Here is a 12,650-nt window from a genome sequence, read left to right on the forward strand (position 1 = left end):
AATTTATTATTAATTAATTATACGCTTGACCAGAAGAAAAATCCACTTCATGGGAACTTCTGAAGTTTCCATTTTTTGCATTGGAGCAAAACCAGAACATTTGAACCGTATTCATGGAAGCAAGGAGAATATATATGTATATCCCATTCCCTAGACTTATGGTTACAGCAATGGCTTGTGGAAGATTCAGCCTCAGGTGCCTGAACCACCTCATTTGTAGGAGAGTATCTAACCCTCAGTGTGTCTCCAGCCAGTCACAGAGGAACCTAAGATTTGCTCCCCTGGTTCCAGAAGCCAAGTTTATCAAATCAAACTATCCACTCAAATACACGGATGTACTTGCTACACCATAACCCGTATGATAGGGAAGCAGTAGGGCAGATGGGAGTTTGTGAAGAAACATTTCCCCGTTCAGGAGTGTTTAACTATGCAAAATGTGGCAGAGCACTGCCAACAGGATACAAGGTTTTCCTTTTATTTTTTAAAAGGTATTCGAAGCAACGCAACATAAGCAACCTAACTTTAGTTATGCAGTGAGCTAGAAGCCTGCTTTTCTTTAAGCTTCCTATATTTTCAGTGGAAAGAGATTTCTCTAGACAGTGAGTCAGACCAGGATATCAAGTCAGACAACCAGAATTGCTCCCTGAAGGAGGAGGTTTATATTCTCTATCCCCCTCTCTCTCTGGAGCTCGATTTTAAAAAGCACTTCACTGAGATAGCCAAAGTTAGATGATGGTAATGCCCCACTCCACTCAGTTTTTCAGGACAGTTAGTTTGATGGTTTTTCTTTCTCTCCCTGCCCCCCCCCCCCCCCCCCCCCCCCCCCCCCCCCCCCCCCCCCCCCCCCCCCCCCATACGTTTTCTGTTCCACTTTTGTTCTGGTATTGTATTTTAATATTTGTCTATAATTGTCTATCAAAAAAAGTCAAAAACTGAAATGAAAAGTTTTCTTGGAAGACATTTTTATCAATCAGAAGTTAGCCCTTTGCCTTTCCCACCCCCTACCCTCCAACCAGGATTTTCTGAATCTGTTGTTGATTTAATTTCCATTCAAAACAAAAAGAAATAGTCAAACTTGTGATATTCCTTACCAAATAAAATCTGGTTCAGACAAGTAAGATTGTATGTAAATAAATAAAAATTTACAACTTCATAATTTTTTTCACAAAATTCAGCATGGTTAAAAACCAAAGCAATAAAAAAGCTAAAGCATATACAAGTCAGCTTTCTAACCTGTCAACTCTGTTAGAGGGAAAAAAAAAAGTTATCAACATACAGAAAAATACTCACCGTTGCTATCAAATCCATGAGTAAACTCATGGCCAACAATTACTCCTATGGCACCATAGCTTAATGACCTGTAATGCAAAGATGCAGTTTCTTCAGAAAGTGTCCACACTCATGAGCATCGAAGGACAGAAGACAGAAGAATCAAACAGATTTCTCTCTCAGGAAAGATCATTATTTATTTAAACTGATGGTGGGGTCGGGAATGGGACTAAAAATCATACCTGCGCAATTTTGACAAAGTTGTTGAAAGTCTGAATGTTAAACTCCTGCTTGTTTCAAAACAATCTTTAATATAAAACTTTAAAAAGCATTGTGATGGTTCACCCATCTAACCAAATATGTTGTTAGCATCATTGGCACTCCAAAATGTCTCCTTCAGCTGACTGCATTGTGTATATTCTAACTGCGAACAGGACCAAGTTATAGGTGAAATTATTCTCTTAGCGTCATCATGAAAAAAGAATATATCAAAGGCTGCAATAAGTTTCCGTAATGCCAGCTCCAATCATTCTTCACTGGCATGCAACAAACAGACTTGCAAATGACTGACTCTAGTTTGTAAAGCGTTAAAGAGATCTCCCTTCTGAGATCTGTTTTTAAAGAGGGGTCATACAATTTCCTTGCACCTGCCCAGGAACAGGACATGATCTACAGTCAGATCTAGCGCACCAGAGAAACAGACTAGAAAGAAATATTTTGTATTCCTGATTGATAATTAATTATATTTTCCTCATTGTAGCCAGATAAACATGCATCTGGGAGAAATAGGGATGAAAGAGGGAAAGGTTCAGGGCTTTTTTATATCAAATGCAGTGGATATCATGGGGGGGAAGTGATCCGCTAAACGCATCTTTCATTTGTGAAATTGTTCTTTGTGATTTTAATTATTTCAGTTATTGAGATGACATACTTCAAAGTAGCTTATAGTACTTCTAACACATTATATTGAAATAGGAGAAAGGAAGAGGGTTTTGAAGTAACATGTTATTATTGGACCTAATGATCCATAGCACACTAATTGCTCATCTCAGTCATGCCCAAAAAGTATTATATCATTTAATTCCCCTGCTCCCATGACAATTCTTCACTTTGTTTTTTTCTTTCCTGAAAGGTAATTTGCATGTGATAAAATCTTCCCTACTGTTTTTTTCCCCCCAAGTACTATTGCAAACCTTTACTAAAAAATGCTGGTTAAAATTATATATTTCAGCAATGGAAATATCATCTTTTCATGTGACAAATTTGTAATCTTGTGTAGCACACAGTGATAATTATCCATACTAAGTGTACTATATTAGACTTGTCTTCTAGATCTGAAGTGGTTATACAGGATCTTTTGCAGCTGGAGAAGTATAAAAAGAATGGCGCAAAACATTTAAAGAGGTCAAGAAGAACCAATAAAAGCCATATTACTAAATGCATCTGATTTTTCCTCTAAGGTTCTTGGTCACCGTGAGTGGCAGGGACGAAGAACAGGCTGATGCCCCAGCACTCCTAGGGCTTTCCCCAGCTCCAAAAGACGGGGTGAAGTTTGGCCTTTGATTCTGTGAATCCCCTTTAGCATTTTGTCCAGCTCAACAACATTTTTGCCAGAAACGCTCCCAACTCTGTTCATGCTCTTCACTTCTGAGGCAGAGCTGGACAGAGGTGGAGGGGGTCAGGTGCAACCCAACAGGTACCATATTAGAGGGGAACTTTGTGGGACTGGGGAGGCTCAGAGAACTGTGAGGAAGCTACCAACTCAGGTGGTTTGAAGTCTCTATTTCAATATGTCTGGCATTGAAGACTCGTAACTATGAAAGGTGGCAGCTGAATAGTGTTCTGTTTCACATACTGAGATGTAAAGTGGTAACTTAGCTTTCCTTTATGCAAATAGGTGCAGCTGCTTTATGGTGGTTATGCTGGAACTGAACACTAAAATGCCACTAAATGTTAAATATTTGCTAAATAATTTTTTTCCAGCAAGTGCTGATGACTTTTTGATGATTTTTCTGTTCCAGTGCCATATACTGTTTCTTTTAAGCAGACAGAAGACAGATCCAGACTATTTCAAGGACAAAAGCAATCTGTTGTCTGCTATAAAACAGCTACATTTGTTTACTAAATTTCATTTTGATACGTACTCAAGCAAAACCAATTTAAGCTAAGGTAACCTTTAAAGAAGAGAAATGAGCAAAGTATAATTCTTTGAAAGAACCACGATTTTATCGCTGTGACAGAAGGTCAGGTTACAGAGAAATCACTTCAGAAAGCAAAGCTGGAAACAAGTCTACAATAACCACAGCAGAAAATAAGTTCACCTTAACAAAAAAAGGACTTTCTTCTCTCCCCAATTACCACTTAGAAAGTCACCTGGCTCATAAGAATTACCTTTGAATGCAAATTCATTTGTTCCTAAATTGAATGTGTCTCTCTGCATATATTGCCAAATTTCCTGTTTACAAGGACACATACAGATTGGAAGTTGGCAAACCCCAAATGTTTCAAATGTTTGATTCATTTTTTTTTTTAACAAAGATTTATTAAGGATACTTTTCACCAGTAACTGGCTTTATATAACTGCAAAATAACTTTCAGAAACTACTGTCAGAAACTTTTCATGGTCTTATCCTGCCCTAAAATAGAAAGCTATTGAATTGCACAAAAGCAGTAATTTTTCAAAATTAAATATATGTGACCTATAATTACTCTTCCTCAGCTATAGTAGCACATGGGCCTGCTCAGGCAATCACTTATGCACAGGGAGATATTCTCATCTACCTCAACAGGCACAGGCACAGGCCAACTGTTAATCTTAGATATTAGCAGAAAGTGAACAATAAACTGATAATAAATGGCTTCTCGGGGTATTCACTTCTGTTCAGGAAGTGTTAGTTACCTGATTTACAATTCCCTTTAATACCTGCCATGTGCACACTGCTGCATCTGCATGCTATAGCACTGAAACACTTCCACTCAGGTGCACTTAATTAGCAATTCCTGTGAGAAATCAGTCATCAGTTTAAGACAACACCAACACATACAGCTCCCAAGGGTAAGAAAAGTTATCGCACAAAGCAGCAGTTTTCAAAGTCTGGTTTTTCAAGAGTAAAAGCAGGACGTAGCAGGGAAGAACACACAATCCAAGGGCCAAGCTTTCCCTACAGGACAATTCAGTACTCCTGTGCACTACCTGTTGGTCATCTTCAGCAGTGTAGCCTTCTCCTCCATGCCCTCTTCTCTGTCTGTATTTCCAGTACCTTTCCCTGTTATTCCTCATTTCCAGGTGTAAGAGCTTCCCTCGTGCAGTACTTACCTAGGATACTCTGTTCCCCAGAAGAAAGGCTTTTGCAGTTCTCCTGCTGGGAATCCTGCAATAGCAAAAACAGTAATAGTGAGGTCCCTAGTTCCACACAGCTGAACAACAGTCACAAAGCCCAAGGATTTGGATTTTATGACCTTTTCTGTTTAGTTTCAGAAGGTTTTGCTAGAGGAGCTTTCCCTCAGGCGGTAGTTTCAGAATGCGGTAGAGAGGATCTTTGAGAAGAAACAGAGATCCTCCCTCCTTCAGGACCACAATGGCAACAAGATGCTGCACTGCAAGAACTTTATTTTCTTCTGTGGCTACACACATGTCTGCGTGTGTCAGTGCATGTGTTCCTGTGAATAAACACCTAGTGTTTCCTGTGAAAAAGAAGAAAACTATTGCATTGCCCTCAGATGTTGACAGATCAATAGAGAATATATAGGCAAAATGCAACAAGAATTAGGAAACTGCTAGCTTAGTGAGGCTTCAGTGCGGCAAGACATATGGAAGTGGTAAAATGTAAGCCTAGTTCTATATAGTCTATGAAAAACAAAGGTAAATGGATGTACTTAAGCACTTTGTTAAAGGAGACCTGTAGACTATTAAGGCTGTAGAGTCAGTCTAGCTACAGGAATTACTTGGCTGCTTCTGGCAGACTAGCTAGTCACCAAAAACCTGTAAATGGAGACACTCTAGAAATGATCCACTGATGTTGCACATAGAAACCAAAATGTTCCTCAAATCCAAAGTCATAGGTCTATTTCTAATTCCTGGATGACATTTCAGTGCCACGATTCTGAAGACAGCGGAGCTGAACATGGTAACAGTTTAACAGCCCAAAGGACTGCTAAATAAAAGACACCTATGGTCAAAGTTTTCAAATTCTGGTGAAAATTGCAGTCCTTCCAGCACCAAATGTGGAATATGATGTCTCGTGTCAGGAATTCCCATGTATCAAGTACAGGCATATACCTACTTTGAAGGTTACCTGAGATGGACATCACCTTGTCAATGAGGAACCAATTTCCTCTGGTTATTCGCTTGCTTTCCCAGGAACCTCTGCTTCAGTCTCTCTTCAAGAAATCAGCTGGCCACTCAGATAAAAAAAAACCCAAACCACACTCATTTGATTCTGACCCTCTGCAGGTTTTTGTTGATAAATAGGACATGGATTTCTTTATATCTGAGATAAATTGTCAGGCAAGATTTGTGTCCTTTCCTTACAAAGTCTTTAAAGACAATATGCTGAGTGTAATTCGTTTCAAATTATGTGGCAAGTGGCATGTCCTCCTGGCCTGCCCATCTGCTTTTTTCTGCTGCTCCTCCCTTGCTGCCTTGACCACCTATTTGCAATTAGCTTACAAAAAGTGTGGGTTTCAAACTTATTTTCTAAGTGTGGTTTTTTTTCTTTTACTTCTCCACATGCTGCTTTGTTGTTTCAAGCATGTTGTCATTTGCTTTTCCAGTGCTACAAAACACAATTGTACCAATGTCAAGGACAAAGTTTTCCTGATCTAACTCCTTGCCTCCCAGCATGCACCGAAGAGTATTTAGTATTTACTATGTACATTTTAAAACATCTCACAACTATGGTACACTCACGCAACCTGCTGAAAACTGCTTATTAGTACAGTAAGTTCAGAGCTGGTGTTAAGAGCTGGAAATGTAGTCTGAATTACATTGCCTGGTTCCTTCCAAATATTGCACCTCAGGAAAGGGTTTTGGACATGCTAAAAAGATCATTTAATGAAGGAATCATTAGGGGCTGCTGACCCCGAATCATCCTCTCCCCCCAACAGTAGATGAGAGGAACAGTGGCCAAAATGAAGAAATGAGCCCATACTGAAGATGGTATGCACCCCACAAATCACGTTTAGGGGTCACACAATCCTGTGTGCCTGTCACGGCACCAAGAGGCTATCAAGATCTTGTAAGGAGCTGCAATTATTTTGTCCAGTTATAGACTTGTGTGGTGAATTTGCACTTGTCTGTGTGCCAGGTGGATGTAATATACATTAAACTAGGTACACTAGGTGCAAACCTTCACTCAGGCTCATCCATCTAAGAAACATAACCTGAAGGTGTCTTCATAGGACACACAGTCTGAAACACAGTCAGATATGAGTTAAACCATGAGGTAAAGTTTTCACTAAACAAGTGACGTGAATGCACGGGAAGAAGCTCCAATCCTGAGTCCATACAACAGGTTGATAATTATTTTACTCAAAGTCAGGATCCATTTTAGGTAAGACATGCCTGAGCGTAGAGCTTGCTGATGGAGTGGTTTCTGCTTCTGGGCAGCTGTGTGAAACACCTTTGTATCTTCATTGCAGTAGAGTAAGCTTAGGAGGTATTTTCAGGCTAAAGCAGTGTCAGAAGCCACTAGAAGGTAAGACACATTTAAAAAAACCCTCAGGGAACCAGAATGTATTACCCACAATAGGATTTTTCTTTTCTTTTTTAAGAAAAAAAATACCTAGTTTTGAAAGTGATTCTTGGGCAGCTAGTAACGCAAAAGTGTCCTGTTCTCCAGAGATTAGTAGCACTAAATGAAGGAGGGTGCTTGTCCACTACTGCAGCAGTACAAGGAACAGATTTGGAGTTGGCAACACAGGGCATCACTTTATGCAATGTCTCCCTCAGGCAAGCATCAACCAGATCGTCCTTGCAGGGAACAAGGATAACAAAGTCCTAGACCTAGAATCTCCTAGAAATTATAACAGGAGAAAGATCACCTGACAGTTTCTTATTTTGTGCTGTTTTGAATCTCTCAATTTAGGCAATTCCCTTGTGAAGTCTGTTTCTTGCTTGCTTGGCATATTGTACCTGAAAGAATTAATGACAAAACTCAGAGAGCTCATAGTAGGCTGTAGAAGCAATAAATACTAACGGGATTATTTACATGCCACTGGAGTTCAAGCAAGCAAAGTACTGATCTGCAGGAGTAAGTCAGCCAGACTTCAGAGAGTTTCACATCTTAAGGAATGGATACAGGCACTGGGAAGGTACTTTAAGCTAACACTTCACCATAAATTTAGCCCGTAGTGCATCTTTTCATGCTTTCTCCCTCAACACAGCCCCAAAAGAGGGATATGAGATGAAAGCCTCTCAATAAAGTGTATGTGTACACTGCATTGCCAGTGCAGGCTCAGCAAGGTCATTACTCACCAACAGCAGATGGAAAGAAAACTGTGTTGTCTTATTACAGACCCCACACAAACCTATCATCTGCCATATGTAGGACCTGGACTTGCAGAATCAGGCTTGCCTACCTTCTTACAACCTACCTACTGCTGGAACAATCATAGGACTGCAGCATCATTCTGAGATGGGCACTGGTGTCACATGCCACAAGAGCACTGGAGGTCTGGGGTCAGCACCGTTCAAGCTGACACAGAACAGCAGTGATATCCTACATCCATGCATCTTACAGGTGGCAAGGTGGGACAGCCAGGCTAGACCATCCTCCAGATGGACTTTATGCCACTGACCACAACACTTTAGAGCCCAGCAGTTCTAATCACAGCTCTTTTAGCCCAGCAGTTCAACCAGTTTTCAGTCCACCTCAATATCCACTTGTCTAGCCCATTCTTCAGCAGTTTGTATTTGAGAATGTTATGGGAGACAGTGCTTAAAATCTTGCTAAAGTCAAGATGAATCACATTCATGGCTTTCCGCTCATCCACCAAGCTAGCCATCTCATCATAGAAGGCTGGTCAAGGAAACTGTTTTCAGGATTTACTCCATCATGTAAACAGGGGTTTACATGTGAGGCTGATGTGAGGCTTGCCAGCTTGTAGTTCCCTGGATCTTCCTTCTTGAAGATAGGAGTGACATTTGCTTTCTTCCAGTCCTCAGGAACCTTCCCCAATCACCACAACCTTTCAAAGATAATCAAGACCCTCACAAAGGCATCAGCCAGCTCCTTCAGCACTCAAGCACTTGTAGGTGCACCCTGTCAGAGCCCATGGACTTGTGTCTGCCCAGGTCTCTTTAAATATTCTCTAACCTTCTCCTCCTCCGCTGAGGATAAGTCTCCTTGCTCCAGGCTTCCCCTCTGGTCTCAAGGGCCTGGGATTCCTGAAAGCCAGTCTTACTATTAAAGACTGAGGCAACGAAGGCATTGACTACCTCAGCCTTTTCTGTTTCATTTGTCACCAGGTCCCCTGCCCCATTCAGCATTGGACCACATTTTCCCTGGACTTTCTGCTGCTGCTGCTGCTACACTTGCAGAAATGTTTCTTGGTGCCCTTCACATCCCTCGCCAGCTCCACCTCCAGGTAAGCTTTGGCTTTCCTAACCCCTGTGTCAACAGCGACTCGTTGCTGAACTTTCCTCTTACTTACCTTACTGCTCTGGAACACAGGGGCATTTGTACCTCTGTCTTTCTTCAAATATTTCACTCTAAATTTATGCTGATCTTGAAGCTCTGACAGCACTCTTTACCTGTGCAGGACTGCTTTTAACTTAATTGAAGGCTTCTAGATTAATTTTATCCATTATATCAATTTTCAGCCTCTCTCTGCAGCAAGGTGCTATAAAGCTTGTTAGAATGTATTTCAAATTTGAAACGTTAAATATTTTTTTTCCTCACTTTTACAGGGGCTTTACTGCCATTAATGAATCCATTTACCAGCTAATACCTTTATGGTATTATTATACACATTTTGCAGATGAGCGCCCTGAGACTCAGTGTAATATTGTTACTTCACTGAGGAGACACAAGCAATCACATTTCATCTGATATTTCACTGAAATGATGCAGATTAATAACGGATGAAGTAAACTAAAAACACATGAGATGGCTCACCAAATCATAAGGAAATTTGGAGTTCAAATCTAAATACGAATTCAAATTATATAGTTCAAGTGCATTATTCAGTTATATTGAATGAAATTTTTAACTGAGCAAGAAAAGACCTAGTAAAGCCTTATTCCAAGTCAGTGCATTTACAGTTTCCAATTATTAGTTGTCTTTTTTAAAGCAACTTCTGACAGGCTAGTGAATCCAGTATGTAAATAGTGGATATGGGAGACAGCTGTGCTAAACTGTGTGATATACAGGGTGCTCTGCTGACTGATGTACTGGCAATTCTCAGATGTGTTTAAAAGCTGTAACTTGTTTTTCAAGAGTCATTGAATGAATTCAGGTGGAGAGTTTTAGAAGGATAAGATATAAGCAGAAGATTAACTGCTGGTCAGTAAACAAAGGATATTTAATTCACATAAGGAATTAAACATGAAGATGATTAAGGTATTGGTTAGTTATCTGAAAACAGCACAAAGTGCCTACATTTATTTAAACCGGTTCCACAGACTTCTGTTTGGACAACTGAATCTCTTCCCAGTGCCTTTTGAGATCATTCTACATGTCCTACTTGGGCTCTGGGTGCCAGTCTTGATGGGCAAGGGTCTCCTGCAAGTTGTCTCTCAGATATGGCAGACATGAGGAAATGTATCAGATGCTATAGAGCATCCCAGACAGCTCTGAGCACCTACGTGTACATGATTAGGATCAAACTGTCATAACTTGGACCCGAATCCTACACTTCAAGTTTTATCCTGTGGACAAAAAGGATAGAAAACATAAATTGTGTAAGGATAGAAAATATAAATTGTGTAAGGCACAGTAACTGTGAATACAAAGCTTAACTTTCTGAGGAGTAGTGAATAAATTCATTAACAGACAAAGAGAAGAGATGGTCTTAAAGCAGAGGACTAGGCAGCCTCTGGTTCAACTCTTGGCTCAGTTTCTGCCTCACCTGACAAGAGGCTCTTTGCTGCTCATGAAGAAGAGAGAACCCAGCATTTCCCCGCCACAGTGGGGCAATGTGAGGAGAAACGAGATAGTTTGTGAAGAGCCAAGGAATGCTGTGGAATACTAAGGGACTAGGAAACCTCTGAAAACACCTGTAATCTTTATTTTCTAAAGGAAAAAAACTCACTAGATTCCGGGGGGGTGGGGGGAGAACAAGTTCTCCTATTTTATACATTTATAGATAATTATAGGAAGAAGAAATAAAGAATGGATGTAAGGATCATGCATAATCTCACCTGTGACCATAATCAAATAACAGACAATACTGGTCATTAGTAAATAGGGAAAATTGAAAATGAGGGCTCACTTAAGAACACTTAAAGCTTACTTAATAACAGGGCTCAGAAAGTGTTCAGTCCAAATCTGTTATGTTCATTAACCTCCTGGAAACTAATGGCACACTTGAAACTACTTCATCAATAACCTTCCAATTAGCCTAGTTCTTAAGGGAGGAGAAAGTGCCCCCAACGCACAAGTCCCCTCGTCCTCCCCCGGCCGCAGCACCGTGTGCTGTTTGCCAGCACTTCCCTGGCTCCTGGCAAGATAAGAGTTCTCCCTTGCAACTCGCAGCATCAGCAAGCTGCCAGCATCACTATCTGCATGCTGCTTTCCATAAAGATGACACTTATTGGCTAATATGAGCTCTCATCTGTGGTTTTCTCTATGGATGCTAATTCGAACGTAATTTTAAAATTGTGTTTCAGATTATATCTTCTTCCTGTAACATGTAATGAAGCTGCTCTGTAAAGAGGCCTCTTGACTTTCACTAGAGAACTGCAGTACAAGCACAAATGACTTGGAAGGAGCATGGGTATAAACTTACAGAGATAATATCAACAGCAGTTAATTATCCAATACATCTATTCAAGCTTACACCTCATGAGCGTATTGCTTGTATTTGACACAGTTCACTGTAAATCTCCCTTTCATTACTGTTCACAACTCACAAATGTTACTTTTTTGATATATTCTAGAGGCATATATATTTACACTTGGAAAGAAAATTAAATACACCAAATGTCTAATGAGCAGTTCCCTTCTATCCTTAACATATTCAAGGGCCAATATTTTAGTGCTGTAATGAAATAAAACTTTTTCTTCAACAGAAGTATGCTAGCATACTTTGATCATCATTTGTATCTATTTTCAGCACATATTTGTTGACTGCTCTAGAGCTCATTAAAACAAACAGAGCCTTTCAGAAAGTGGGTTTTTGTGTTCCAATAACGATAATTAAAAAGATAGTATTCATGCTGCTTAGATTATACAAGTATACTTAGGTACCTTTTTAGAATCTAAAGGCAATGACAGGTACCTGTTGTCCTTGCTCAGTACCTATAATTGAGGAGAAATTGATGAGCAAATGCAAAGAAAATTGAAAAATGATCCAAACTGGGATTGAGAAATTATTAACAACCATTATAAACATGCATGGTTGTTAATCTAAGATACTTTAAATTACGGAAAAAGAGGAAATAAATAAATAGAACTCATGTAGAGAACATCAGGAGTAAACTTGCATAATACTTTACTCTCATGTAAAGAGAACATCAGGAGTAAATTTGTATAATAATAAGATAAATTATATGTACCGTACTTAACTCTGCTCTTTGCAGCACATCTTATCTTGATACATCTACTTATTTCTCCTTTGCAGATATTAACAGAATTGTTGGCCATTCAAGTTATCAGTAGTTTAGTAATGAAAATGAAATGAAGCAATAGCAAATATAAGGATCCTCACACTAAAGTGCAGCAAAATTTGTTACAATCTACCACATATGCAAATTTTGTTGTATTCTCCTAAATCTAATAATTTTCTAAATCACCTTGTTTCTACTCTCTATTAATTTTCACTTTTAGTGAAGAAAGACCTTGTCTTTCAAGTAATTGAGTAGTCAAGTTAAAAACACTAACAGCTTGCCTGTGTATGAAGATTGCATGAACTTGTATGGAGATTGCAGTGATTTCTTGTTTAATGCTTATGTCAGTGATGCAGACTACAGAGACAGAAGAATTTTTAATCCTTCCATCAGCAATGTGTCAGACACCTCCCTGTGCTCTGAGCACAGAAATCAAAAGCATCTTCCTAAAGTTCAGAAGTGATCAGGACCTCCATGTTCTCCTCCAGTTCTGCAGGTACCTGATGATAGCTCCTTTTCAGAATCCATGGTTCAAGGCATTGATGTTGCTTTTTCTCAAACTCTTTCACAAAGCCTTCAGTGACTAATCAAGTTTGGAGTTGCTGTGGTTATG

General features: G+C 39.7%; 1 protein-coding gene across 1 annotated transcript in view; it reads right to left on the minus strand.

Annotated features, from left to right (window-relative positions):
- Positions 1 to 12,650, minus strand: part of PHEX (phosphate regulating endopeptidase X-linked) — a 110,086-nt gene that overhangs the window by 13,654 nt on the left and 83,782 nt on the right. Inside the window, exons 16-17 of the mRNA XM_075775052.1 lie at positions 4,586 to 4,640; positions 1,291 to 1,358 (exon numbers count right to left, since the gene is read on the minus strand). Of these exons, the coding sequence (XP_075631167.1) occupies positions 1,291 to 1,358; positions 4,586 to 4,640 (123 nt within the window). The remainder of the gene's footprint in view (positions 1 to 1,290; positions 1,359 to 4,585; positions 4,641 to 12,650) is intronic.

Source organism: Balearica regulorum, chromosome 1 (genome assembly GCF_011004875.1).
Source record: "Balearica regulorum gibbericeps isolate bBalReg1 chromosome 1, bBalReg1.pri, whole genome shotgun sequence".
NCBI classification, from domain to species: Eukaryota; Metazoa; Chordata; class Aves; order Gruiformes; family Gruidae; genus Balearica; species Balearica regulorum.